Raw genomic sequence first — 27,505 nt, forward strand, 5'->3', positions numbered from 1 at the left:
ATTTACCGGATAAAAGGACAATATTTGAACAGATCAATTTAAGTTGTTATCCAATGTTTTTCCATTCAGCCTTGTTATAATGGCATAGGAGGCGAAATAGAGATCAAACACTGCTCACCAGTTGTTGCATTCCTCCTGCAGAGTCTGTCCAGATGGATAAAACATGCCATGGTACTCGCAGGGACAGTCGGAGGGCGTCACGCAGCTTCCGTCCTCGTAGATCAGACCTGATGAAAGACAACAGCAACAACAACATTATTGCATCAAACTATCTGTAGAAAGCAAAAGCAAAGTAATAAAAAAATAGTTTATGCAGAGCAAAGGAGATTTGTTTTAAGGTGAGGAGACAAGAGAGACATTGTAATAAAAGGTGTATTTTCAGAAATTTTTTTCAGGGTAATAGACTGTCTGATTAATGAAAGAATCAGATTATAGAAACTCACCTTCAGGGCAGTAGCATCCGTCCAGGCAGGCCAGCTTGCTGTCGATGCATGTTCGCTCCAGGTTGCAGGACGCCGGGCAGCAGCTGATGCACTCCCTGTACTGCAGACCAAGGACACACTGCTTCGCTGGTCGCAAAAATTAGACACAATATAGATGTCAAAAACTTTCTACTAAAAAAATAACAATGGGGAACTCAATCCATCAAACGATGGATTCAAACTATGATCTTCAAAAAATAAGTTGAATTGTCCTGTATACATGTTGATTATTCAAACCAACCAATCATTTATAAAAGCATGGTAATATAATTTATTTAAACAACAAATGGATCTGCAGCAGTTAACTTTAGCAACAGTAAGATGACTTAAAGATTGTGATTACATATAAAATACACTTAAATGTTAAAATTTGTGTCATTTTGTTGTAATTTAAATCCCCTGCCTGCGAGCTTGCCAGTTCCAACTGTTCCAGCAGTTCTTTAGCTAAAGTCACACAAGCTATAAGTACACATATTTGATCAATAAATATAATATTAGTGGGTTTCCAGGCAGTATCAAAGTATTGAAACAATGTAATGTGATTAAATACTGGCAATATTTAAAATTGACTAAAATGTATTGAATATTTTATCTTCTGTGCCCTATAGGTACTACTCTAGGGTTCTAGCTAACATTAAGCAAATCCAATTGGTTTGCAGACATTACTTAAAGAACTGAAGTAAATGATGTGATCAATTTGACAATATTTTAACACAATAGCCTATGTTAAAATGTTAAAATGTATGTCTTATTATTTTCAGTTTAACTTAAGCCCCATCTGCAGTCGACCTTAGCCACAGTTGATAGATAGATTGATATAGATTATTTTAGGTAGTGTGATTATATATTGCCTTTTTTTACATTAAACTGACAAAAGGGTAAGAAGTTGTATTATATTTGTGTTATTTTCACGGTTAAATGTCTTGGTTTAAAGTTAGCCATTCCATTAGCTAGCTTCTTAAGCTAACTCACAGCCACATTTAACGGTTCTTAAGCTAATATATGTTAAGTACAGTATTGCAACACATGTATCAGACCAACAGAAATTATTTTAGTGGATAGTGTGATTATATATATTGAATATTTTTCATTAAACTGACAAAAAAGTCAGAAATGTTTAATGTCTTGTGCCTTAAAGTTAGCTGTTCCACTAGTGAAAAAGATCCTTCGCTCCTACAGCAATCAGGCTGTCTCATTCTAACAGAGATAACAGACTCACTGAACCCTCAGGGATAAATAAATAAATTTTGATTTGATTAAAGTTAGCCAGCTTCCTAAGTTAACACTGCGTCAGTTGGCCTTAGCCAGAGTTAGCCAACAGTTATTTAGCTAATGTTTCTTTAACTAATGTACATTTTTACATTCACTGAACAAAAAATGCAAGAATTTGTGTTATTTTCATAATTTTACTTTTATGTACTGTGACTTCTAGCCAGCTAGCTAGCCATTTTTACCATAATGATGTCTGTATTCTCATATCCAGTTTATGCTAAACTAGATAGTCCAATAGTCCAAATAATACACCATCTCAATTATCTAATTTGTACACCATGTGTGTATTGCATTTGCCAAAGAAAAATAAATTGACTCATTTTCATACAAATCTTCCATACCTCATATTAGCATTTCATGATTATTAGATGAAAGTATTACAATACCTGTGCATAATTATGAAATAAGTGAGTCATTCTTTTTCCAGTGCAGTATGTTTTCATATTATTGTATATTCATATTAGGAGAATCTAAGCAGAAAATGTAGTTGGTTTTGTGTTTGGTTGAACTGAAATGTGCAGCTTTTTCGGTCCTCTGTGGCGCACGGTTAGAAACACCTGGAAAAACGTACCACACTGAGGAATGTGCTGCCTCCAGTCGTGCAGTGGGTGGTCAGCGTGGGCACAGGCCCGGGCATACTCGCTGAACACCTGGCATACCACATCACCGCTGGGACCCGACCTTCAACAGAGTAACAAACAGAGAAGGACTCTTTGAGCGAGGCCAGGAGAGGTGTGGCCACAGGAGCCAGGTACGCTGAAATCAGACGGCACCTCAAATAATAACTTTACCAGCTGTGTCTCCATCATAATGAGTAAATATTCCAACTAAATGGAAAACTATAGCTGAACATTTGTGTTGTAGTATGGCTGTATAAGTTATCTGATAAGGTTTGTGTCTGAACCCACTAAACTGAGTGAACAGTAACAGACTGCCAGGGCCAATGTTACACAAAAAATGAGGACACGTTCAGGATCATGGACCTGAGCCACCAAAAGACTCAATGAAGAAATCTTTGAGTGGGATCATTTTAAACCAGACAGTAACAAAAAGTGGTCCACAAAAAGACGTGTTCTTTGAAGTCTGTTTCGTGAAAATCAAAGAAATCTCAAATAACACCTCAAGTGGCAACCTAAAACATAAAAACCAAGCAAGCAGATTTCAACACTGCAGCTTAAATTGAAGATTTTCAAAACTCAAAATACCCAGTGCATGATGTTATTAATGTTAAATTGGTCACTAAATAAGTAATGTATATATTTCTATATGATGAGAGGTTTTGTCAGATTATTAAAGAAACTTATTTAAAGAAAGACACAACTTTAAAAAAACTGGTACATTTAAAAAAAATCATCTGACTTTGGTGTCTCCTAGTAGCAGTATTTTAAAATACACCCCGGTACACCTCTACTCTGTTCAAAACAGAGTTCAATTCCTATAAAAAATTGCAGTTGATATTCATGGTCCGCAACAGATTAAAGGTGCTATGTGAAGCAATTTACATGTATTAATTTCTTTGTAATGCCAATGTGTGAACGCACTGTCACGTAACTTGAAAACTGAAACCTTTCCTGGCTTTCTTGGTTGCCTAAAACAGCCTGTGGACTGATTTCTTGCTGGGAAAATCCTAATGATGTTACGTTTATGCATGCTTCTGAGTGCCTTGCCTCTCTTCAGCTCCATTATAGCACCAACAGTACCAACCAACACTAACGTTAGATTTGAAATTTAGTCTGATAGTGTTAACAAACAATCGGCACCCACAACAGAAAGTCAACGTAAGCACATAAACATTGAAAAATTAAAAAAATCTAGTAATGCTTGCCTCATAACAATGTAACTAAAGCTGGGGGTCAAACTAGGGCCAATAATGGCTAGGCATTTAATTCATGGTGGGACCTTTGCTTGGTTTTACTTTTGCTTTGGTTTTCCAATCAACGTGTGATGCCATTTGATCCTTAATAACGAGGATTTTCTGAAAAGTCCAAATAGAGGACCACCTTGACCCTTCATGAATTTGATCACAGGCCACCATTGGGACAAAATGAACGCCAGGGCAGATCTGAATCTGGTGTTCTTACATGCAGAGGTCATTGGAGCAGCTGGCCATGTAGGACAGCGGGCTAACAAAGTCGTGGCAGCTCTGAAATGGCAGATCCAGCAGCATTGCACAAATCTCCTCCACTTTCTGCAGCCGCAAAAACACAGAGACAGTTTTTCACACATCTTTTTTTTTCGCAGTTGGATTTGCAGTTTATGTCATAGGATGTTTTCATCAAACATCTTACCAGCAGGACATGAGCTTCGACCGCATCACACGGAGAAGGGAAGCCGGAGGTTACCAGCGGACATCGGGCCTCGTGGGGCTCTGCCTCCACCCAGCTGTTCCCAAACATTTCGATTTCATGTGTCATCACACCTGGGAGAGACAGAAAGTGTTTTAAAAAGGTCTGGTCTGCTGAAAGTAAGGGAGGGGTTCACAAATAAATTTAATATGCTTTACATCATCGCTGACTACTGTGAAAGTTAGACTTGTAAAATAATCTTATTGCATTTAGTTGATTGACAGAAAGTTATTGCAACGATTAAAAAACATATTTATAAAATAAACAAACATTTGGTAGTTACAGTGTGTCAAATTGGAAGATATTCTGTTTTTCCTAATTAATTATTTAAATTAATGTGAAAAAAATGTTTAATAATCATTTTTTGAGGCTGGACAAAACTAAAATTGCGAAGGTGTCACTTTGGGCTGTGGGTAATATATGGGTCAGTGACAAATAAGGGTTGGCAAGATGTCAAATGGTGTAACCACAAAATAAATGATAAATATTAAGGACTTATACATATAATTACTTAATAAAAAAAAAACCATCAAATTAATTTTTTTTGTATTTTTACATTTACACATTTCATCAATATTGAGCAGAACATATTCTAAAAACAACCATTTTTTTCTAAAGTTTTAACAAATTATGTAAAATTTGTTACATACCATAGTGTTGCAATGTAAATGTGGTAATAATATTGTTATGGTATATTAATTTAAAGTAATCAATTAATGGAGAAAATAATCAGCAGATTAATCAATAATAAAAAAAATAATCATTAGTTAGTTAGCAAACAATAGTTCATTCACTCAATCTAAACCAAATGCGACAGTAAAATCCTGCTTTCACATTAATGCATGAACAATCAAATGATGTCTTATAATTAGGACCAGGACTCGATTAAGAAAAAAATTCTAATTAATTAGAGGCTTTGTAATTAATTAATCGCATATAAATATTTGACCTGAGAACAGTGAGAAGTAATTTTTTTCACATGGATTTTTAGTATACCATTGAATAATGACTGAATGCATAAGCTTAAGCAACAAAAATATTGTTAGTTTTGTTCAAATCCAACAGACCAGTGCAATTTTTGCCATTAAGTGTAGCAATAGCATGTTTAGAAATAGGCCTATAGTACATTTCAGAAATTCTATAGCTTGCACACAACCATGCTCTTATCGACGCTTCCATCCGTTGGTTTTTAGCAACAAAATGTCCCATCATCCACGGGGCCAACCAAAGCGTCTCATCAGCTTCTTCCTTCATGTCCACTGTGGTTTGTTGTTGTCTGAACTCATGAACGCTAGTTGGTGCTCCAGTATAATGGGTCCGCCTGAAACTCATCCAGTGAGAAACGTTCCGCGGTGCAAAAATAAGTGCGATTAAAATGCGTCAATTTTTTTAACGCGTTCATTTTTGTGTAATTAATTAATCTTAATTAACGCGTTAAAGTCCCGGCCCTACTTATAATATCAATATAAAAGTATAAGAGTATCCTTTTCATTTTCATGATTATATCATCAAATCATACGAGAAATTTATTTAAGTGAAGGCTCTGATTAATTCTTCCACCACTGGTCTCTATAATGCTGTCATGCACTTCATTTAGTCCCAGTTTTAACGCTGACATCTGACCTGTAAATCCCTGCTTAGGGACAGAATGATCGTACCATAACTGGTCTTTAGGTCGTCCTGGACGTCTGCGTTGAAGTTCCCACACAGGCCGCAGGTTCGGCCCACAAACTCTGGGCTGAGTTTGATGTAGACGGAGCCGCTGCGTCCCTCCCAGGCCAGCGTGAAGCCGTGCTGCTGCGTCACCAGAACATACTGAGAGATCTGCTCCAGCTGCAGGTCGTGGATGTGATGAGGCAGCTGCAGACTGAAGACAGACAGTGAACACCAACCACTCTCTCTCCTGTAAAGAGCTCACACGCACTGATGAAGGGTATTAAACTTTCTAAAGGTAACTACGAATACATCTAAAATTCAAACATATAAAAACACATTTAGAGCATATTTCATTCCATGTAAAATAAATCACAGAAAACTGAATTTGAAATCATGAACACATAAATATATTTTGTATCTGAAGACGTTCTGTTGGCTAACCTTTGGCCCTTGAAGGTTACGCTGGTGGCGTGCAGCCGAACTTCTCCCTCCCACGGCAGGAAGAGGCTGACAGATCGTTGGCAGGTGTAGGGGGCAGAGCTGCAGCCCGGGTCATTGTGGACCTGCAGACAGCAACATGCATCGTGAAAATTATTATGATAATAGTTATGCATTACACCTTTTAAGAGATCAAACTGATGTTTTTCATGTTTTCCCCTTCATTTCATTACAAATCCTGACATAACGCCAAAGATTAGTTTCCTAAATTTCAGGCATATTAATTTCAGTAGACAATGAAAATTTACTTGCAAAGACTTGATTTGAGAAAGGTAATATCCATAATTGTAAACATTCAATGACATTTGTTATTCTTTCAGAGTTATAATATAACAGAAACATTTAAAAAAAAGTCCCTGATTTTCCTTGGTAAAACCCACTGACTGAGTCAGGCTTTGATATGAAGACAGACATTATTTACATAATTTTATTCACTTACTTTACTGTAACATTACCTTGACCACACAAATTGTAGTTTATTTTGACTCAGTCCCACACACACCATCCTGCTGCAACAAATATTCACTAGAGTAGAGTAGTAGAGTAGTCCCTAACAAATGCACTATTTTCTCAAATTTTTGTGGTTTACTTAAAGCTACAGTTTTAGCAAATTATTTGACCTTTTAGAAATAACATTATGTATTTGTGAAGCATTTTAAGATGGTATCATAAGTAGGAATCAATGGTCTTGAAGCTGAGAGCCAAAGACGGAAATCACTGAGAGACAAACTAAAAACTTGATTTTTGTCTTTTCATGTTGTTGACATTAAACTTTGACTATAAAAGTTCTCAGAGTTCCCCGAATCTTCTTATTTGTTTCACCTTAGGTTTTTTACTTTTGAGTTAAAGAAATTTATATTAACAATGAGTTTTATTTTGATGTCCGTAAAGCAGTGGATTCTATACCAGCTCCAGTACTGCACCAATGAAGAAAAAAGAGAGAAAAAAAAGCAATCAAAGCAATTTCAGCCTGTACTCTCCCTCAAAGTGTGATTCAAACGCTGAAACTTGAACCTAAAAGTCACACACATTCTTGAGTAAAGTGTGGGTTTGACTGCAGCAGAGGAAAACGTTATCTCACCTTGTTGTGTTATGTTCTGGATTTGTTATCACTGCAACTTTATATTATCTTTTTGTATATGAGATGGTATTAATGTACTGTCAGTAATCATAATGCATTTAGATCTTTCCGTGTTCCCCGTTTGGTTCAGTTTTCCCATAGACAGATACGGTATCTGCTGCCTTTTCAGGGGAACAAAGTCCCGGTCTGTTGCAGATGCTTTCAAGGCATAGTGGGTAATTGCAGTATTTAATGGTAATTGACTCTAATAACCAGATAGCTTTCACTAATCTTCAGAGCAAATCTTTTCCTCGGGCTGAGACTGAACCTCGCAGAAGTCAGAAAGGAGAGTGTGTTTTAGAGCAGGACACCACCCAGTCCAAACCCTCCTCGACTGGAAGCAGGCGACGAAGCGAAACCTTCTGGGCAGCTTCGAGTCGGGTGGATTTATTTCGCTTCGCGGTGAGTTAGAACTCACCTGGACGACGATGCTGGCCTGGGTGGTTTCCTCACAGTCCTTCAGCAGCGTGTACGTGCAGCGACCAGGGAAGTGGTAGTAAAGGCCGTCAAAGGTCTCAAAGTTGTACTGACCCCACGAGCGGCACGTCATCTCCCTCTCAAAGCCGGGGTTAGGAACTGGGCAGGGGAATTTAAGGAGAAAAGACATTATTTTAAAAAGGATTTCCCCAGTTGATTGACAATATTTAGGACATCTCTTTTCTATATTGCAAGTTTTCTACATTTTTAGGTCTAAATATACAAATGAGGCATCATCTTATCAAATATGTGTTAATCTGATTACATTTCCTGAACAGAAATTTAAACATTGAATAAGGCCAGGTTCATAATTCTTGTTTTATTTTGTTAAAATACCAAAGTCAAAGTTTAATAAAAAAATGTTTTATAAATTAGGATAATATGAATATGAATTATGAATAATATATATATATGAACAGACTCCACTGTCAAAACCTTCAGAATATACTGTATATACTATGTAAATAAAACTGAAAGGTTTGGTGTATGTAAGTGCTACTGAAGTAGAGATTTCTCACTCATTGTACCTTTTATGCAGAAATATAGATTAATAGAGCATAAGCCGCCAAATTTCCTCAGTGTCTTGACACAAGACAGAATAAGATCGAGAAATTAAAATAAAGTGGGTTTTTTTGTAGATACAGATGAAATTATCCCACTCTGTTGGTAGTTTGTGTCCTATTTTACAAAAATAAGATTTAAGAACCTAATACTGCTGACCAAATCTCTTGTAAATAAGAATGAGACGTTTTGTCGTGTTGAAGTCACTTCATATTGAAATGTGTTGATTATTATCAAAAATTTGACGGAACAAAGAAATATTAAAAAATTGGCCTCATAATAAGTCATAAAATGGCATATGAGATGAAAGCTGGAGTAATAAAATAAATTAAAGTTTCATGTTTTTATGAAACATTTTTCCCTTAAAACAAAAGCAATAAACTAAAGACTTTTCTTTAATCACCACCAAGCTGGTCACTTAACTTTTGCTTTAATTGTTGTGAAAATAGCCCCCGCTTCTGAAGTTCTTATGATGTTATAATGGCTGATTGTTTTTCTCACCTGTCTGACATCTGTGTCCAGTGGCCTGATACAAGCTGCAGTCACACGACTCCGACTGAATGCACTGTCCTCCGTTCAGGCAGGGAAGCATGCACGGCTCTGCTGGGAGAAAACAAACAAACAAACAAACAATTATACTGCTGCTCATCCAACAGACAGAGATGCATCCACAAAGGAATACTTTCACTGCCACAAATTTCACCCGAATCTTAAGGTCTGATATAAAGTGAGAAAGAATTAATAAATGAAAACATTTATAGAGCAGGAACACTGTCAGAAATATCTTTGAGTAACTACAGGTCACAACTGTAACTAAAGTCGCCATCTGTCAGAGCTCATATGGAGCTGTGCGGCCCTAACAAATGTTCCAGGCACTGAACGCACCACCAAACACCAAACCATGGCTCCTCATCCTGCAGTAACACCATCTGCTCAGTGGGCTTACAGCTTGTCTGTTCAGCCAGCCGCGTCCCACACAAGCACAGGTACCATACAGGGGTTTGGTTTTACTGGGGGGCAGACGAGGGAACGGGGGCTTGATGAATCAGATAAAAGGCTATTTTCCTTTTGTTCACTCTGTCAGGAGGAAGTAAAACAGGAAGATTACGTGCTGCTCTGTTGAAAGTTACATTTCACATTTCTTGTCCTTCATAACTGGCATCAGAATGTTCAGGTCAGTCAGGTAAATATATATAGCGCTTTTCTAGTCGCTTTGCGACCACTCAAAGCGCTTTACACTACAGACTGCGCTCATTCACCCTTTCACACACACATTCATACTGGTGGCAGAGGCTACCCTAAACGGTGCCACCTGCCACCATTGGGAATTCATTCACACACCAATGAACGCAGCATCCGGAGCAACCGGATCATTTGGGGTTCAGTATCTTGCTCAAAGATACTTCGACATCTTCGGCTGCGACGGTCAAGGATCGAACCACCAACCCTTCGGTTAGGGGCCAACCAACTCTACCAACTGAGCCACAGCCGCCACAATCTGCAATGCATTGCATTGCAGATTGCAATGCTTTACACCCAAAGGCATAAAATAGATAAAATATGTGTGTTTTTACAGGACACTAACATTTTCTGTGCCAATGCAGGTAATAGTTTGCTGCTTTGTGTCATGTTGACAAGTAAAGGCATGGATGTCTTTTGGTGAATGGGTTTCATATTGTTCAACTAGCTGGGAATTAGTTTTGCTGACCTGAAGAACCTGTTTAATTGTAGAACAGATACGAATTATAGTTGGGAAAGCAAAATTATTATTCACTTTCTGATTAGTCTGATCATGTGTTGGAATGATCAGAAAAATTAGTTCCCTAGTAGGAAAATTAATGTGCCCTTCTGGTTAACACATTGGATGTGGGTTATTTATCTGTGCACAAACTAAAATTTAAAAACTGGTTTTGTGGGGAGCTCTGCTGGAACAGCTTCTTGTTGACCAGACAAAATGGGCACAGTTGTTGTTTTATTGCTATTTTTACATTTCAGTCAGTGACCAGATTAAATAACTCAAACATTAGTGTTAAGGATCCTTAAATGATCACAAACATGAGATAGGTACGTATTTGTCCTTAAACTTTTAGCAAAAAAAAGTGAATTAATTAAACTGTTCTCCTAAAGCCAATATATGTGTAGGATTAAGAATTGACTTTGGCGTCCCCCAATGGTAGCCCCAAAATGAAAAGTATATTATAGAGGCTTTAGGGTTGAATTTTTCCATAAAAACATACCTTTAATCCTACGGATTGATGACCTCAGGGCTTCCTTCGCCTGCCTGGCGAGCAGTGAAATGTTTACTGGACGCTCGTCTCTGCCGACTGTGTTTCCTGGTGAACCGGATGATGATTGGTTTGATGGCACTGAGCCGGTCAGGGATTGGTCAGATGGTGCTGAATCTGGTACATGTTGTGATGCTTTTGAGCTTTTTATTGGCTGATTAGCTGATGTTAAAATGGTTGGTGATTGTTCAGAAGATGTTGAAGTGAGTGATGATTGTTGTGATGGTTTTGAGCTGGCTGTTGATTGACTTGGTGGTGTTTGGTTGGATTGGCTAGGTTTTGTGGTATTTCCTGCTGAATGGCCTTTTAAGGTCTTGGCTGGTGCTTTGCTGAGTCGTGATTGACTGGGTATAACTGTGTTGTTTGGTGATTGGCTGGATTTTGCTGTGCTGGTTGGTACTTTGCTAGGGGGTGCCTTCTTTGTTGGTGCTTGGTTGGCTGGTGCTGTCCTGGTTGGTGTTTGGCTAGCTGTCGTGCTGCCGAATGATTTCCTGGTTGATGCAGTGATAACTGGTGATTGGCTGGGGGGAATTGTGCTAGATTTGCTGGTTGATGCTGTGGTGGATGGTATATGGCTGGTTTGTGTTGTGGTTGTTGGTGATTGGCTGGTTTGTGTTGTGGTAGTTGGTGATTGGCTGGTTTGTGTTGTGGTAGTTGGTGATTGGCTGGTTTGTGTTGTGGTAGGTAGTGATTGGCTGGTTTGTGTTGTGGTAGTTGGTGATCGGCTGGTTTGTGTTGTGGTTGTTGGTGATTGGCTGGTTTGTGTTGTGGTAGTTGGTGATTGGCTGGTTTGTGTTGTGGTTGTTGGTGATTGGCTGGTTTGTGTTGTGGTAGTTGGTGATTGGCTGGTTTGTGTTGTGGTGGTTGGCGATTGGCTGGCTGAATTTATCATGGTTGGAAATTGGCTGGCTGATTCTAATGCGGTTGGTGAATGGTTGGTTTGTGCTGTGGTGGTTGCCAATTGGCTGGTTTGGGTTGTGGTAGTTGGTGTTTGGCTGATTTGTGTTGTGGTTGTTGGTAATTGGCTGGTTTGTGTTGTGGTTGGTGGCGATTCCCTGGTTTGTGTTGTGGTTGTTGGTGATTCCCTGGTTTGTGTTGTGGTGGTTGGCAATTCGCTGGTTTGTGTTGTGGTGGTTGGCGATTCGCTGGTTTGTGTTGTGGTGGTTGGCAATTCGCTGGTTTGTGTTGTGGTGGTTGGTGATTCGCTGGTTTGGGGTGTGGTTGTTGGCGATTCCTCGGTTTGTGTTTTGGTGGTTGTTGATTTGCTGGCTGGTACTGTTATTGCTAGTGATTGGCTAACTGATGCTGGACTAGTTTGTGGTAGGTTGGATGGTACTGTTGTTGTTTGTGATTGGCTGGTTTGTGATGTGCCTCCTGTTGATTGGCTGGATGATATTGTTCTGGATGGTTTTTCATTAGATGGTGCTGTGGTTGCAGATGATTGGTCAGAGTTGAGGGTCCATGAAGAGGTGGGTGTCCTCTTCGAGCTGGAAGGTGTCTGATTGGACATCTGATTGGATGTCCTGCTGACCAGTGAATGACTGGAGGAAGACATGTTGGTTTCTAACACAGCAGCTGCTGTCTGGAGGTCCTTCAAGGAGAGAAAATGTATCAACAGGTATTTCATGCAACAGTAGGAAGCTTTTAGTCATTCAACCATAACCTGACCCTTACTAACAACGTTTCAGAGCCTCTTCCAACCAAATATATTAAACCTGATCATTGTCATATTGGGCTTTGGAACTGAGTGGAAAAGAGATCAAGGGGCCAATTTCAGCAAATCAAAATTAAGTCCTTGTAACGCAGTCTGATTCTTTTAATTAATTCCATGAGCTTAATATAAAATCTATCAAATCCGAAAAACAAGCTCCGCTCTCGGGTGACGGATTAATAAAGATTTGATTAAAATGTAAGACACCAAAAGCTTTTACAATTCTGTGTTTTGTTGGGGCAAAAATTCCTCCCAGAATTACGCTGGTTGTTGCCAAGCCAGAGTCCAGGCTGGTTAGGATGGAACAGGGGGAAGCGGTGGGAAAAGAAGAGGCTCGAGAGAAAAGAGCTGTCATCCAGCTTTCATTAATGAATCCTCTGTGACTTCCAACTGAGCTTTCCCATCCAGATTTATAACCCCACCCCCACCACCTCTCCCTCATGTGTTTGTTTCATTTTTGGATGATCTTTGCTGTATAAGATACACAGTGAGTGAATGATTATTGAGTAGTTTGCTGAACTAAAATGTGAATTCTCCCTTTGTGTACCATGCAGAGCTGTTTCAAGCAACAGACTAGGTTTTCAAAACTCCTGGAATAAAACTAAATAATATAATGGCATATTTCTGCACAAAAAACGTCAGAAATTAAACAGTTATTGCAGATTTGGTTTAAAATACTGGCATTTAGAAACCATCAGTCATTGTTTTTAGACTTTGAGCCTCTCTGGATACCTGAGCTCTCAAACTAAGGCTTTCATCTTGAAGAGCACGTACAAAACAGATGGCAAAGGTGAAGGATTGGGGGGTCTGAGGGGTGTGTTGATGAATTATTAATCACTGATTGGGATACATATAAGGTCTTAAATTCCATTACAGTTACAGTTTGGTAACTGTAATTAGTGGTATTCTGAACACAGTTACTGTCTTTAGAAATAGATTACTTGAAGGGATCACTTTATTATATCCGCCATGGCAGTAATGTTTTTTTTTGTTGTTTTTAATTTTTTTGGGTGGTATTAAAGAGTGGGAACAAATGACATATGAGGTTGTTTAGTCTGGAGGACATGCCAAATGTTTTTGGTATAAAAATATAAGACCTAGACAGCTAAGCAAGACGATTATGAAATATTCCAATTGTAATCCAAAGTATTTAGACTGCGTTACATGATCTGAGTAAACTAATGGACCATATTACACATTACATTTGTAGTAATCAGTTATCAGATATGTTTTAAAAGTAATTCTCCCAACACTGTAAATATATGTCCTACACAGATTTATAGCCGCGTTGACCCAGATGACACATCTCTGACATGAAATAGATCGGCTCTCTATACCTGTGACCTGCAACCTGTGCTACTAATTGCTTTGTTCGTTTACTAACCCCCTATAGTTTGGACCGGATTCTCACGCCTCTCTGAGCCAAAGCAAAGCCGGACAAAAGGAGCGACCACATTCAGGCTGATGGAGGCTCTGATAGCAGAAGAGTGAGACAACAGACCGGCCACTGTATATTCCTGCTGGGACTCCCTCACATGTCTGTTTCTGAGGAACAAATGTCACTGAGGAGCAATTTCACTTTTACATGCTGAAGTGCACATCAGCGGTGAACAAAGTATAATTTTCAGATTATATCTGAACATGTCATCTAGGTACAACCTGAGCTGGATCTCCAGGGACATTCTGACATGTTTTGTGCACAAATGCATGGATTTCAAAGACACTTATCATGTATTCCTGTCTTGTATTTCTGATTAAAAGATTCCAGTTTTTTGGACTGAACTTCAGCGAGTTTTTGCAATTAATTTTTTTGAAAATGCACAATAAAACCACATAAATAACGTTGGTGACAATACTTTTTGTTATCAAATTGAAATTAAAATGCAAAAATAAATTCTGTCGCTTTTCTTTAAAACTCTGATACAAAAATGTAGACAATCTGCATCTATAACTATACTGTTCCACATCATAGACATCGTGTTTATTTATATATTTACATCATTGTCTATCATTAAACTGTATGTTTAGTCCTTTACTATGCATTATTTGTCTGTGAATCTACATCTATATGCAAATAGTGACAATATTGGAAGTTTATGTTGGAACACTGTGTATAAATTATTAGAATAAACATCCTCCAGGTGATGTTTTTCTGCGGCTGTGTTTTGGTGTGAGCGCTGCAGATTTTTGGTGATCTGTGTCTGAAGCAGCTCCATCAGCATCAATGATCAATGCGGCTGCCTACCTGCCCTCCCTGGGAAGCGGTGTCCCATTTCTGCTGCTTTATCCTGCTGCTCCCGCTGCTGGGACAGAGAGAACAAGGAGAGGTTTGTTCCTGTGGCAGTTTTCCCCCTGACACCCCAAACCCACCACCGACCAGGAACCAACCAAACCACCAAAAAACCAAACAACCCCCCCCAAAAAAACTCTAAACTGCACATCAATCAGACAAGCAGTGCCTGCTGCACCAAATACTGCTGGCACAGAGCCACATAAAGTACTCGGGCTGCAACAAGTCAATTAATCTGCTAATTAGTTTCTCAATCATTTGATTAATCAGTTGGTCCATAAACTGGCAAAAATTAAAAAAAATACTGCTTAAAAATCCCTAGTTAAATTATTTAATTTAAGAAATTTTGTGCGTCTAAACAGCAACGATATTATGGGATCAAAAAATGCCCAAAAAAGAAAATAGTTAAAATATAATTTTTAAAAACTTTCACTTTGATTTCATGGAAAACTTTTTTTTTTTAAAACAGCAAATATTCACATTTGAGATACAACACTCATAACAAATGTTTGCAAATTTAAAAAAAACACTTAGATTTATCAAAATAGTTTAAAATGAATGTTTTGTCTTGGAGAAATTGATGATTCTGCCAAAAATTTCAGCCCTTGTTACAACAACATGCTTTGGATATAGTTGTAACAGTATTATTATTATCATTATTAATAATATAGAATATAAGACACATGATTCTGGAGAAAAATATGTATATACAAATGAATAATGAAAAAGACAATGTTTTGTTCAAGTCATATCACAATTAATATCAACCTAAACACATAAAAAATGATGATAAAATAATAATAAAAAGAATGCATTGCTGTTCAAATATGGGGAAAAAATGAATAACTCACTTATTAAATTCATTCCAGTTAGAAAGATTCTCTCTCTCAACACTCCAGGACAGATGCGCTGAAATCCAAGAAAAATAAATAAATACTCCAAATAAATATAAGTAAATAAATAAAAATTGAGAAAGTCAGTGTGACTCCAATAAAATGAGAACAACTAAACTGAAAAATAAATCAAGATGTAGACATGAAAGAACAATTGAGCTGCTACATAAAACACATGTAGAGTAGTAGTAGTAGTAGTAGTAGTATTTCCTAATTTATTTTAAACTCTTACAACAAGAAATTAAACATTTAGTGAGTTTGCTCTTCACTTCCACTGTGTGAGGTATAAGCAGCTGATCGAAGTCGCGCGTGTTTAGGTGACTCACCTTGATAAATTAGGATAAAATACAAAGATAAGAAGTGAAAAAGCCTTTTCCAACTCCGTCTTAAATAGGGATCCATTCGTGTTTCGCCGATCCGCAGTCAGTCGGGTTTGGACAGCATCACCTGGTGAAAACCCTCCGGCTGGTCTCCCGCTGCTCCCTGCGCTGCTCCATCCGGATCATCCCCGAGCGGCCCGCCGCGCGCCTCAAGAACCGCTGCACCTGCTCATTAGCATAAAATATGCGCAGGTGGGCGCGCGCGGGGTGGGCGGGGCCGAGCCGGGGAACCACACACACACACACACACACAGTGCTCTGCAGAAAACAAAAAAGTTTTATTTGGTGACTTAATAACGTGTTTGAATTCAAGTAAATATAATTTAAAATATATTTTGACCCAGTGAGATTACTCTGTTTGATGGTGAAATTGTCTAAATTAAACCTTTATTAAAGCAAAACTTAAACACCCAGAGCTGTGTTTAAAGCACCTGAGCCCGACAGGTTTAAAGGGACAGTTCATCCTAAAATTAACGATACATATTTCTCTTACTTGTAGTGCTATTTTTTTCAATTGCTTTGGTGTAAGAGTGTTGGAGATGTCAGCTGTAGAGATGACTGCCTCTTCCAATATGCTCAAAACACAAAAAAATACTTGAAATCATGACCAGGTCACTTAGGATAATCCACATACCTTGCTGTAGGCAGTTTCGTGAAGGAACTATTTTCTTTCTTGTTTAGGTTTCTTGTACAGTGTATAAATCTGCCAACTGTTCAGGTGTGTGGATGAACTGTCTCTTTAACTGTGCGGTGATGGCAGAAGGCAGCAGCCGTGAGAACAGCGCCCCCTTGTGGTCAGTGGCGCTTCACAGCAGACTGCAGAGGGAACAGAAGTTATCCTGCAAAATCAAGATTGCACAAATAAATATATTATTATAAATAATAATTAATACTAAATTAATTAATTAAAATTTTTTCATTCCTTCCTGTTGTCGTCAGGTCAAATTTGACCTGGTTTTTTTTAATCGTACTGCCACATAATAACATGGTTAACTTCCAAAAAAGAAAAAAAAACTTAATGAGTAATGAGTTTGAATTAAGTTGGCCTAGAAGATTTGGGTCATAATTTATATTTTATAAACAAGTAAACAAAGCCTGTTTGGAGGACAAAATGAAGGTTTGCATGTATATATCTTTTGAGACATTTTCCACACAAATAACTTCATTTTGTTAAATCTTTAACAACATGTACTCCTTCTCAGTTAAAATTTCTGAATCTATAGAAATAAGGTGAACTGCTGGACTATACGTGTTTCCTTCTTTACTGAAAAGTCAGTATTACTTTATTAAGATTTAATTTTATTTAGTTTTTGCTCATAACTCTTTTCTTTTATGCTGCCGTTACAGGACAATTTCCTGCTGGGATTAAAGAAACTAGAAGGAACTTCTAACCCATTATTAAACAGTCTCAATTTATTACTGATGCCTCAAATGGGACCTATGAAGGAACCCGACCCTAAAATATTATATATATTCTTAATACCTGCCACAGTGCCATCTGGTTGAATCTGAAGACATCAGACAAAATCATGCAGGCTCACCAGATACTCCTCCAGCTCTGACTCCATCAGCAAGCAGCTGACCCAGATCCAGCTTTTCTACCTTTGACCTGCAGTAGGAGCTCCGGCAGGAGGTGGAGATCTATGCACGCTGCTTGAGGCCCTCACCGTTTTTCTGGGCCTACTGGAGGGAAGGTAGGCACAGAACCAAAACCAGGACTGAGCGTAACAGACTGTCATACTCTGCTGTAGTAAAATCAGAGGTTTTCTTAAGGAGTCTGGTGCTCATGGAAACACTGATTTTTGTCCACAGATGCCGCCAAAATCAACAAGTTGAAAGTTTCTTATAGCTGCTTTAATAATCAATTTATAAAGCATTGTGAGATTTGCATTACATTAACAGTGAATGTACTAAATATGATTAAAATATAATACAGGGAAATAGTAAACAGACAATAAATGCTTTGATTATGGTTGCTCACCTGATGTTTTCTCTGCTGCAATCTGAAAGATAAAATGTTAACTTTGCATGCACACAGACAGATAATATACTGTGATAAATGCATTGCTCTCTAGACAAAACTCCTTTATTTTTTTTAAAGATATTTTTTTGGCCATTTTTCAAGGCTTTATTGATAGTGAGACAGATAGAAAGGGGGTGACATGCGGCAAAGGGAGCTCAGGCCGGATTCGAACCCGGCTCCGCCGCAGCGAGGACTGTAGCCTCTGCACATGGGGCGCCTGTGTAACCTACTACGCTACAGACCACCCCAAAACTCCTTTATTTTTAATGTTTATTTGATGTTCATGGATCCAACATTTAAAACCGGGATCATTAGTGGGGTTCAAATATTTAAGGCAGCATCTTCTTGAGTTTGCTTTTAGCTGCATGGCCTCTCTCTTGGTTGTGGCCCGTGACGACCTGTGAACATACAACCTGCTCACACCTGACCAGAAACACGGACCTCTCATACAGCCGAGGTGACCCCGGAGTCACCAGCTTCACGTACTCGTATTAGCATGTGAAAGTCTGGGTTTTTCAGCAGAGGAAACGCTTCCTGCGTCTGTCTGTCTGTCTGGGTAAAACAGGGCCTTTGACTGAATGAAGCCCTCAGAGACCCCAACAGGCTTTGTGTCGCCTGGTCAGGAGGTGTCTGCTTTCATAAATGGAAACAGGACCAGAAAGAGAGAGGATGGAGGGGGGCAGAGGGGCTTTAAGAGGAAACATTCTTTTTTTAGAAAAGTGAGTGATTTCTGATTTGTTTGTTCGACAAGTCTCCTAATCTTACACACACTCCTACAGCTGATTGTCAATATGGACATTAAAACTGAACCATCCTTCTGAAGCATACAAGGTTTTTGCCTCATCAGACACACATACATGCACTGTACTGAAAACCTGGCGCCTCCTTTGTTCCCTGCAGACTGCTCATTAAAGAGATCCCACAAAATGAAGGATTGTTTTTTTTAGATTTGTTCCTGCAGGAATTAAAATTTGTGGCAAGAGATGAAAAGAAAATCTGGTGTTATTTTATCTCGTCTCTATATTGTTTCTGGCACTTAATCAAACCCATTAGTTGCTATTGAAGGTGTAAATCTTTAAGAGCCTACAGCGGTGTTAGCAGCTCTGTGGGGCTCTGTGTGAGAACATAAAGCTTTGAGCTAAATGCTGACATTAGCATTCTCACACTGCCAACATGGAGCAGATGTAATTTTGAACATCTTAATTTAAAGTTACTATAAGGAACTTTAATTTAGTGTTCATTTTTGGATAAGTTGGCGTAAGGTTCTGCAGCAGCCACCTTCCCTTTAGAAAACGAATAATTTTACTGCAGCAGGGTCTGACAGTCTGTCCCGGTCAGTCCCGATTCCTTTCAGTAATACGGCTTGGTCTTCAGGCAGCGTGGTGTCAGTTTTGGCTAGCAGGAAGCCGGTGGTGAGCTCCAGGACCTGCAGAAGCTGCAGAGGGATCCTGCTGCAGCTGGACCTCATAGAAAATCCTTCCAACCATCACCTAGTCTTTGGCCTGTCCCATATGGATCAGTGGTGACTAGTGGAACTTCTAGGAGAAGCTCTGTTCAAGGCCAGAGGAAGAGTTATGCTGCCAGGCTCTCGGCTTCGGCAGGAGACCCAGATATGGGTCTGTGTCTGAGTCTGGCTGTAGCTGCTGGAGGCTCGGCTGAAGAGGTTCTGAAGAACCTGCATGCTTTACATTGTGAATAACTATAAAGAAATAGACAATCTTCTCGCTGACGATCTCATTTGCTTCTGTAGGTCATAGTAACTTCAACCTGTGAACATTTTCTAATTAGCAAAAAGAAACCAATTTACAGCTGATGCTGATGGGAACACTTTAGTTTTTAAAGTATTTAGTCATGAATCAAAGTACTGGTATCACAAGATTTAAAGTCAAGATATCAGCAAAGTTATAAGAATTCATCTTGAGTGAAACGTGATTATCTGTTGGTGGTGCTCTTGAATTGTACTCCATTATACCAGCAGTTGTTTCTATTACTTTTTCCACCTGTAGACTGCATAACAGAAACATCTCAAAGTTCAACAGCAATACAAACTACATGATCATACCCAAATGATCATACAGTTGATTTAACACCTCTGATTTATTGCAGGACTGATGTATCAGTCTGCAAAAGTTTTAGCTATAACTGTAAATAATAAACAGAGACTTTTCTACCTGTGTGAACAAGACTAATTTGTTTGAAAGTGGCAGCACGACACAGGAAAGCAAAAAGCTGAACACAAAAGGTTCCAGGTTACATCTTTAACTAGTTACTAACATCCACCTCATCCTCATGACACACAGCAGTGTAATCTATACAAACTGTACAAGTAGATCAACAACAAAACAAAATCAGGTGCAAAAAGGAAAACATTCATTGTTTGGAATTCTTCGGACACAGCTCACGTTATCGCCTGTGCTCGCTCGCTCACACACATAAAAAAGGCAACAAAGAAATTGAACATTCAAAGATCACTGAGCCCAAACTGCCACATGTTCTTGGTCGTGTTTATGGAGTTATAAAAGTGGGTTTACGTTCACAGAGGAGCGAGAAATAAAGTACAGGAACCTTCTAATCCATATAGAAGCTGAGAGTTTTTATTTCCAGTTCTCCAGTCACCTTCAGCACAAGTATGAAAGCTAATTACCACCAATGAGTGAAAAAAAATCCTGGAAGTTAGAATTATTTTGCACTTTTAAGGTGTGTTCGACTCCACTTTTTCTAGTCAAATGGTGCATAATCTGAGCAGTTATATTGAGTCTCTTTATTAATCACATGTGTGTTTTGGGCGTAATCATGAAAGACTATCAGCAAATATCAAATCATTGCCCAGAGAATTGATGTATTGTAGTGTAATGAAACTTGTGATTTACACCCCTGACTCTCAGTCCTAGCTAAATGCCTCTCAGGAAGGAAGCAGAAGTGGGACAAAACTTGTGATATGTTACAAGGATTTGGGATAACAGCAGGAGAAATAGCTATAATAATAATAACTGCAAATTAAATTGGCTGAAATTAAATGTATGTGCGTTTGGCCTTCAAATTAGTAATCGCTGGCTTTTATTACCATTACATAAATACTCAAATCAACTGAAGCAAGTCATGATGGCTCAATCTACAGGAGTAATTAAGTACATAATTAAGTTGTGACCTCAAGATAACCGAGAAGAAACGTATAAACACCAGCCGTGTCCTCTCAGCTTCTGTAACTGTGTTCATTTCAAATCAAAGGCAACTTCTCACACAGACTAAAGATATCACATCTTGGAAAAAAAAAAGTTTAAAACTTCTCGCTATCTACACATCAGAGAATTAAAAATGCATAAATATTTACACAAAGAGTTTTTGTTCATGAATGATAAATCTACCCTTTGAAAGATTTGACACATTTGAAAAGAAGACAGCTGTCAGAAAAGGTGAAAATATTGGAATATGTACAGAATGTGAAGAGTGCCGCCAACTTAAAAAAAAGCTTTTGTAGGTTTGTTGTTTCTTTTAGAGCTTAAAAGGACAAACAGGGGACTTCATCAGCCAGATATCTGATCAATCTGTGTTTTTGAAAAGAGTTTCATGATACAACCTAATTAAACTTCCATCTTGGGAAATAAAATGATCTCCCATCTTTGTTTCTTTTAAGGATCTTACACTGATTTTCATTTTATGAATTTAGATTAAAGATGAAATACCTCTTAAGTGAAAGAGCAGATTTACAGTAAGTTAACGCAGCTTCTTTGCTGTGTTTAGTGTGTGTGTGTGTGTGTGTGTGTGTGTGTGTGTGTGTGTGTGTGTGTGTGTGTGTGTGAACTCGGTGATCTTTGGATAGAGAGTCCTGCACACTGCCTGGCGTGCTGCGTTATCTGGGCCGATGGTTGGCGAGCAGGAAGTCCTTGTCTTTGCAGGTGAGGCAGAGTTTGAGGTTCCTGAGGGAGCCACCGGCGGAGTAAAACGCCCAGACGCCCATCAGGAACAAGATGACGTAGGTGGGAACCAGGCTGGCCACGTAGTCCGGGTTCTGGAAGGTCTGTACGAGAAGACGAGAAACAGAAATCAGCATGAGAAAATATACAAAACATAACCTTTATTACATGGTCTTTTCCTGATTTTACTTTTTCCAAAAATGGTCACTTCTGGCTACAAAAAAAGCCAAAAGTCATGGACAAAATGCCAAATTCAAGGCTTTAAAACTGTTCTCCACAAACCACAAAGAAGGTTATTTAATACAGAAGCTCAAAAGCTTGTTTCACCTATAAAGTGCACAGTTTCAGTTCAGTGCAGAAAACTTTATTTATCCCATAATGGGCAACTCAGTTTACAGTTGCCAGTAGAACAAGACCCACACAGATCATTGCATTGTGTTGGAGCTTTAGTCAAATAAAGAAGACCATATGACTGATTATATCCTAGTTTTCAAACGTCGCAGAAAGTGCCATTCAGCTGGACAGTTTTGCAACAGTGATAGACACATTAGTTTGATAAGAAAAGAGGATAAGAAGTATACAGATGTACTCAAGAAAGACAACTATTTCCTCCGCTAAGCTATCCAGGCTTATTGCAAGCCTCTTAGACTTTTATTGAACAAATATGAGACTAAAATAATCAAGCACAGGGATGTGTTGTAATGATCCAGCTTCTGTCGTGAAGGGCGGATGCAAGTTTCACAAGTCACCACATGTTCACCATGTTAACTGCACTTGAAGCCCCAAAGCTTAAAATCTTTTTTCAGGACAAATAGAAAGAAAGTATAAAAGCTTCAAAAGGCTTCATCAGTAGTAAGCAGCCACCCACCCGGCCCTCATCAACCCCTTAGCAACACTCACCAGGCAGGAAACAATGAGGTGGCTGATGACGACAGCAGCCACCGCCCACCAGCGCTGCTTCTCACAGGCGTCGAAGAAGACGACGCCCCAGAACATGTGAAGCAGGATGATGGCCATGGTCATAAAGGCTGAAGAAGGGAAAAGTGTGAAATGCAGGATTCTGTAAACTTAATTCACTCGTTATTAATACTGCACGCAGTTTTGTTTAACTTGCTTTCTGAAACAACTTTACAGACTAAAAACAAGCTCGACATGTCATGACATCAAGTCTCGTCTTTGTTTGGGTGGGACAAAGACACACATACATAAAATACGCAGAGTAATCACTGTAGCTGACAGCTGAAAATGTTTGTGTGCGTTGGTACCTGAGGACAGGAAGTAGTGCTGTGAGTCTCCATGGATCCCCACGGTCCCGGGCCCCACAGAGTCCGCCAGGATGTTCACCACAGAGAATGCACCGCTCATGAAGCCGAAGCCGAGGCCGGACACTGAGGCAAAATAATGACAACATGGGTTATTAGGAGCAATATTGGCAGCTTATTTTAACTTATCTCAGCTTGATTAGTACTGGATATATGTTGGTCGATTATCAACAAGCAATTCCAGTACTGAAACAATAAAATATATGTTTTGAATTTAGAAACCATCTTTATCTAGGAGTTTGTCCACCGGAGAGAACCGCAGTGTTTCTCTGATTACAGATTCAACATTAATCTTTTTTACGGTATTGATTGGGAGAATTGCCCATAAAGTATCGAACTCTGTTCAGCAGTTGAAATAAGAGTTTTTTTAAGCAACATGCACAGTCAGTGTTGAGTAAAAAAAAAAAAAAAGAGATATATTGATGTGAGGTGCAGACTGATTGTACCATAAGCCAGCTGCCGGATGGAGATGGGCATGGTTTCCTCCTGACTGAGAGCGAGGAGGCCTTCATTTGCTTTTCTGCAAGAAAAAAAAACACATCAGTGCTTTTGCTCAGAGTTTCACTGTGTGCTGTAAACAAGAACATCAAAAAGAAATATGTGTGTCAGTTAGTGGAAGATGATACACACTGCAACAATGACCCTTTAACAGAAAAAGACTAGGTGGGAAACTGAAACAAACTGGGACACTGGAGGGGACAAACACGCTGGGAAACTACAGGACAGGATGTGATGGGAACAAGAGAGAGACTTTATGTCCACCTGTGAGGTATTAAAAAGAAGACAATCTGTTCTTTTTCATGCAGATTTGACTTTTTCTGACAATTAACTCCATGACACGAGTCTCTGTATTAAGGATGACTTTGTGTCAAACAGCTGTGAAGGCTTACTTTAGCAGCTTGTAGTAAGCGAAGCGGAAGGTTTCCTGCAGCAGGACGGACAGCACCACGCCAAAGATGAGTAGTCCTTTCTGCTGCGCCGCGCTGTTCTTATCACTGATCTGAACTGAGATGAACCAGACCAGAGAGGCCAGCAGCAGGGACACCAGCCAGAAAAATGCTCTGAGATGAAAAATAAACAGACACACGGTTAGCTACATGAATAAGAAGAAGACCTAGGAACTGAACAGACATTAATTCAATTATAACAGGACTTCCAGACCAATACCTCTGTCGGGGTGGCCAAAAACATTTATATTGGCCTGATTATAAGATGACCTTCAAAGTCTTATAACTGTGACTGTGAAGGCAGACATGCAGCTTTACAGTCTAAATAAATGCTCAGAAGTAGGTTATTCCCACTACAGGGCATTCACTGAGGTATCCTTTACGCCTTGCTAAGCACGAGACGGAAGGACATGAAAGTTACAGTGACATTATTATAAGGCAGATTACTGCATTTAGCATTGACATTGACCCACAGAGGGAAAAGTTACACCAGCACAAAAACAAAAATAGTATAGTTAAACAGACAAAGTAAAAGAAATGCACAATAGCAAAAAAAAATTAGAGAGAGATACAAATCTTAAATTTAATCGGAAGCCAGAGAAGTGACATGACAACCTGGGTGATGTGTGGTTTTATAGAGAGGGGCTCAAACTTTTGCTATGAAAAGCTCTAAAAATGCATTACAGTCACTCAGACTGCTTCTCCAAACTGTCGGTAATAGGGTATGCATCTTCAAAATATCTGAACTTTCCTCTAAATGTATGATTCTGATATTTAGTTACCATCAATTGAACTTCTGCTACACGTATTATAAAGGCTGGACAGTCACGAAGCTGGACATTTGTGGAGCTTGAATTGATGCACTAGCTAGCCCATTTCTGATCAATGGGCTGTTAGTTGAGTCATTACACTTAGATAGCGCTTATATATGTATATCTTTTATTTATCCCTTGTTCAGTGTGACATACAAGTTGGCTATTGATGCTCCCACAGTGTTGTTGTGATGGCTGTATTTTTTTTTCTGTTTAATGTTGCAACTTGTACCATTTCTATGCTGCCTTCGTAGTGTTACTCTGTCTCTGTTGTCTGTCTCTGTGGACGTGGGTCACTATCTATGCATACATGGTTCACTGTCTGTGAGTGTGCCCTCTCTGTGCATTGGTGGATTGATCATGCAAGCTGCTTTGCTGTAATGCTTATGTGCTAATATTGTTTTTAACTATGATTAAACTTAATACATTTACTCCATCTGCTTAAACTTCCTCTGCCCTACTTAGAGTAAGATTCTATTATCACAAAAAGATATATTTTATGTGGATATTGTTTGTTGCAAAATCTGTGTCTCCAATAATATCTCTGCATGTCATATCAAGGCAGGAGTTTGTGTTTTGAAAGTTTATTACAGGTCAGGTCACAGACATGATGTGCTGAGCAGAAAGATAACGGTCTTCTCTGCTTGGTGACATGACGTGTCCACGTATTGAATAAACTGACAAATCAGTGGATTGAGAGGGAGGCACCTTTTGGAGAGATCTACCTACATTCTTAGAAAACTTATGTCAGGCTATAAAATGGGTTCAGGGAAATTAGACTGCATCCAGCCTTCATGAACTGACCAGCCTATATGTAATCAGGGAAGTGAAGATTGAACCCAGAGACTCTGTAACTGCACAATTCTTGACGTATTGTAATAAAGTGAAGTTAAACTGAGAACGTCTCCTGCTCATTCCTTATCAAACGATCGGCGCAGAGAAATAGGTGAGGATCTTGTGTTGGAGTCAGATAATTTAATTTTAAAGGTTTCCTCAATGTATTTCTCAACAGTAGCCAGGTCTCTCTTGAAAAATAGAGGGTTTTTTTTTTATCTCAATGAGGCTTTCACCTGGTTAAATAAAGGATTGTTATATAGAGCTTAAAAGAAAGCGAATGGGGAAAAAAGTTTTTTTGGTATTTGAAATGTAAAAGCAGCTTTGACACAGCCAGTGGAGTGTGTGCGAGCAGTAGGTTTGAGTGATGGTCAATCTGTGCAGCCCATTAAAGACCTCCCATCGGTTCCATTATCGGACACAATATCACTCCCCTCCTTTATTGTAAAGTATTCTTAAATGTTCTGATTTGTTTAGATTGTACGATGTGTATGACGTTCTGCATTGTTTTTTTTTTCCCATGTTGTAAGGCGACCTTGAGTGCCTTGAAAGGCGCCCTATTAAATAAAATGAATTATTATTATTATTATTATTATTATTATTATATACATCACATTCCTTGTAGTAAACAACATTGTAAAATGTATGTAAAGCCGAAAGCAGGTTAAAGTGCAGGAAAGTGAAAAAACGCCAGTAACTCTTCTAACGGCTGGCTGACGATGCCTTTGGTGGAAAAACTAACATCTGACAATGTTTGGACTCTAAAACTGGAAATTTTAGCTACAATATCTGTTGTTCATTACTGTATATACACGAGAGGGAGGCTGAACAACTTAGTATGTACTTGGTTTATGAGTAAAAGAAAGAAAGTAGCATGATGCCTGAAAGTTAAATGAAAGGGAAGTTATTAACGGGTAATAGTAGCAGCTAGCCAATGAAGCGGTCTGTTAGCAAGGAAGCTAGCTCCGGTAAATACTGTTTTATCGAAATAAACAAGACTTTATCACCCTGCTAACATTGAGATACATGTAGTATCGTCTTAACTTGATGAATACAGGTGAAGTCTCACCCTGCTATGAGGAAAATGACCCTGAGCGGCTCCCGGGCGATGGTAAACAGGAACAGAGCGATGGCCGGGCCGAAGGCGATGAAGGTGCAGCCGAAAAACACCGCCGCCGTCATGATTGTGTCTTTTTTTGGATGAATTAGCTACCAGCAGCGCGATCTGAAGCGCCTTGTCTTGTTCCTGGACACGGTGGTTTACAGATGTTTGTGTTTTTAATGCTAATAATCGGAGCCTGCTAATGTAGTGGATGGTTTAGTTCCCTGTTTCTTCCTCCAGCGTATCACAGGGTCGCCTCATGACGTCACATGACCAGAAAAAAAAAATGACTTCTTCTTCTACGTTCTTTGTTTGAGTTGGCGACCAGCTGCATAAGCGCCACCTTCCGCCGAGGAGAGTGAACTGCAGGTTGAATCCTTTATATTAATCCTGTTTGCCGCGTTGGATGTACAGGCGCATCTCAATGATCTCAATACATTAGAATATGTAGAAGTAGTAGTAGTCAACAGCCACAACCAAGTATTGAGTCATAAAGATGGCCATACTTTTTAGAGGCCAACATTTCCATATTTAGGTCTTCATTAAATGTAAGCCATAATCATTATAATTCAAAGAAATGA

General features: G+C 39.0%; 2 protein-coding genes across 2 annotated transcripts in view; both read right to left on the bottom strand.

Annotated features, from left to right (window-relative positions):
- Positions 1-9,116, bottom strand: part of otog (otogelin) — a 63,857-nt gene extending 54,741 nt beyond the window's left edge. Inside the window, exons 1-9 of the mRNA XM_059346333.1 lie at positions 8,913-9,116; positions 7,792-7,949; positions 6,197-6,318; positions 5,758-5,966; positions 4,043-4,173; positions 3,836-3,942; positions 2,326-2,435; positions 444-569; positions 119-227 (exon numbers count right to left, since the gene is read on the bottom strand). Coding sequence (XP_059202316.1) covers positions 119-227; positions 444-569; positions 2,326-2,435; positions 3,836-3,942; positions 4,043-4,173; positions 5,758-5,966; positions 6,197-6,318; positions 7,792-7,949; positions 8,913-9,060 — 1,220 coding nt within the window. The 5' untranslated portion in view covers positions 9,061-9,116. The remainder of the gene's footprint in view (positions 1-118; positions 228-443; positions 570-2,325; positions 2,436-3,835; positions 3,943-4,042; positions 4,174-5,757; positions 5,967-6,196; positions 6,319-7,791; positions 7,950-8,912) is intronic.
- An 11,367-nt stretch (positions 9,117-20,483) lies between these two features.
- aph1b (APH1B gamma secretase subunit) lies at positions 20,484-27,181 on the bottom strand. Its single transcript, XM_059358930.1, has 6 exons — positions 26,892-27,181; positions 24,120-24,290; positions 23,676-23,749; positions 23,173-23,295; positions 22,808-22,935; positions 20,484-22,011 (listed from the first exon to the last, which is right to left on the bottom strand). The coding sequence occupies exons 1-6, from the start codon at positions 27,002-27,004 to the stop codon at positions 21,844-21,846; spliced, it is 777 nt and encodes a 258-aa protein (XP_059214913.1). The 5' UTR covers positions 27,005-27,181; the 3' UTR covers positions 20,484-21,843.
- Positions 27,182-27,505: the final 324 nt, after the last annotated feature.

This window comes from Centropristis striata, chromosome 2 (genome assembly GCF_030273125.1).
Source record: "Centropristis striata isolate RG_2023a ecotype Rhode Island chromosome 2, C.striata_1.0, whole genome shotgun sequence".
Lineage (NCBI taxonomy): Eukaryota > Metazoa > Chordata > Actinopteri > Perciformes > Serranidae > Centropristis > Centropristis striata.

Coding starts and splice junctions, on each gene's coding strand:
- aph1b (XM_059358930.1), bottom strand. CDS start 27,004: ATGACGGCGGCGGTGTTTTTCGGCTGCACCTTCATCGCCTTCGGCCCG. Junction 24,291..26,891: donor GTCATTTTCCTCATAGCAGG/GTGAGACTTCAC, acceptor TTTTCATCTCAG/AGCATTTTTCTGGCTGGTGT. Junction 22,012..22,807: donor ACCTCATTGTTTCCTGCCTG/GTGAGTGTTGCT, acceptor CTTCTCGTACAG/ACCTTCCAGAACCCGGACTA.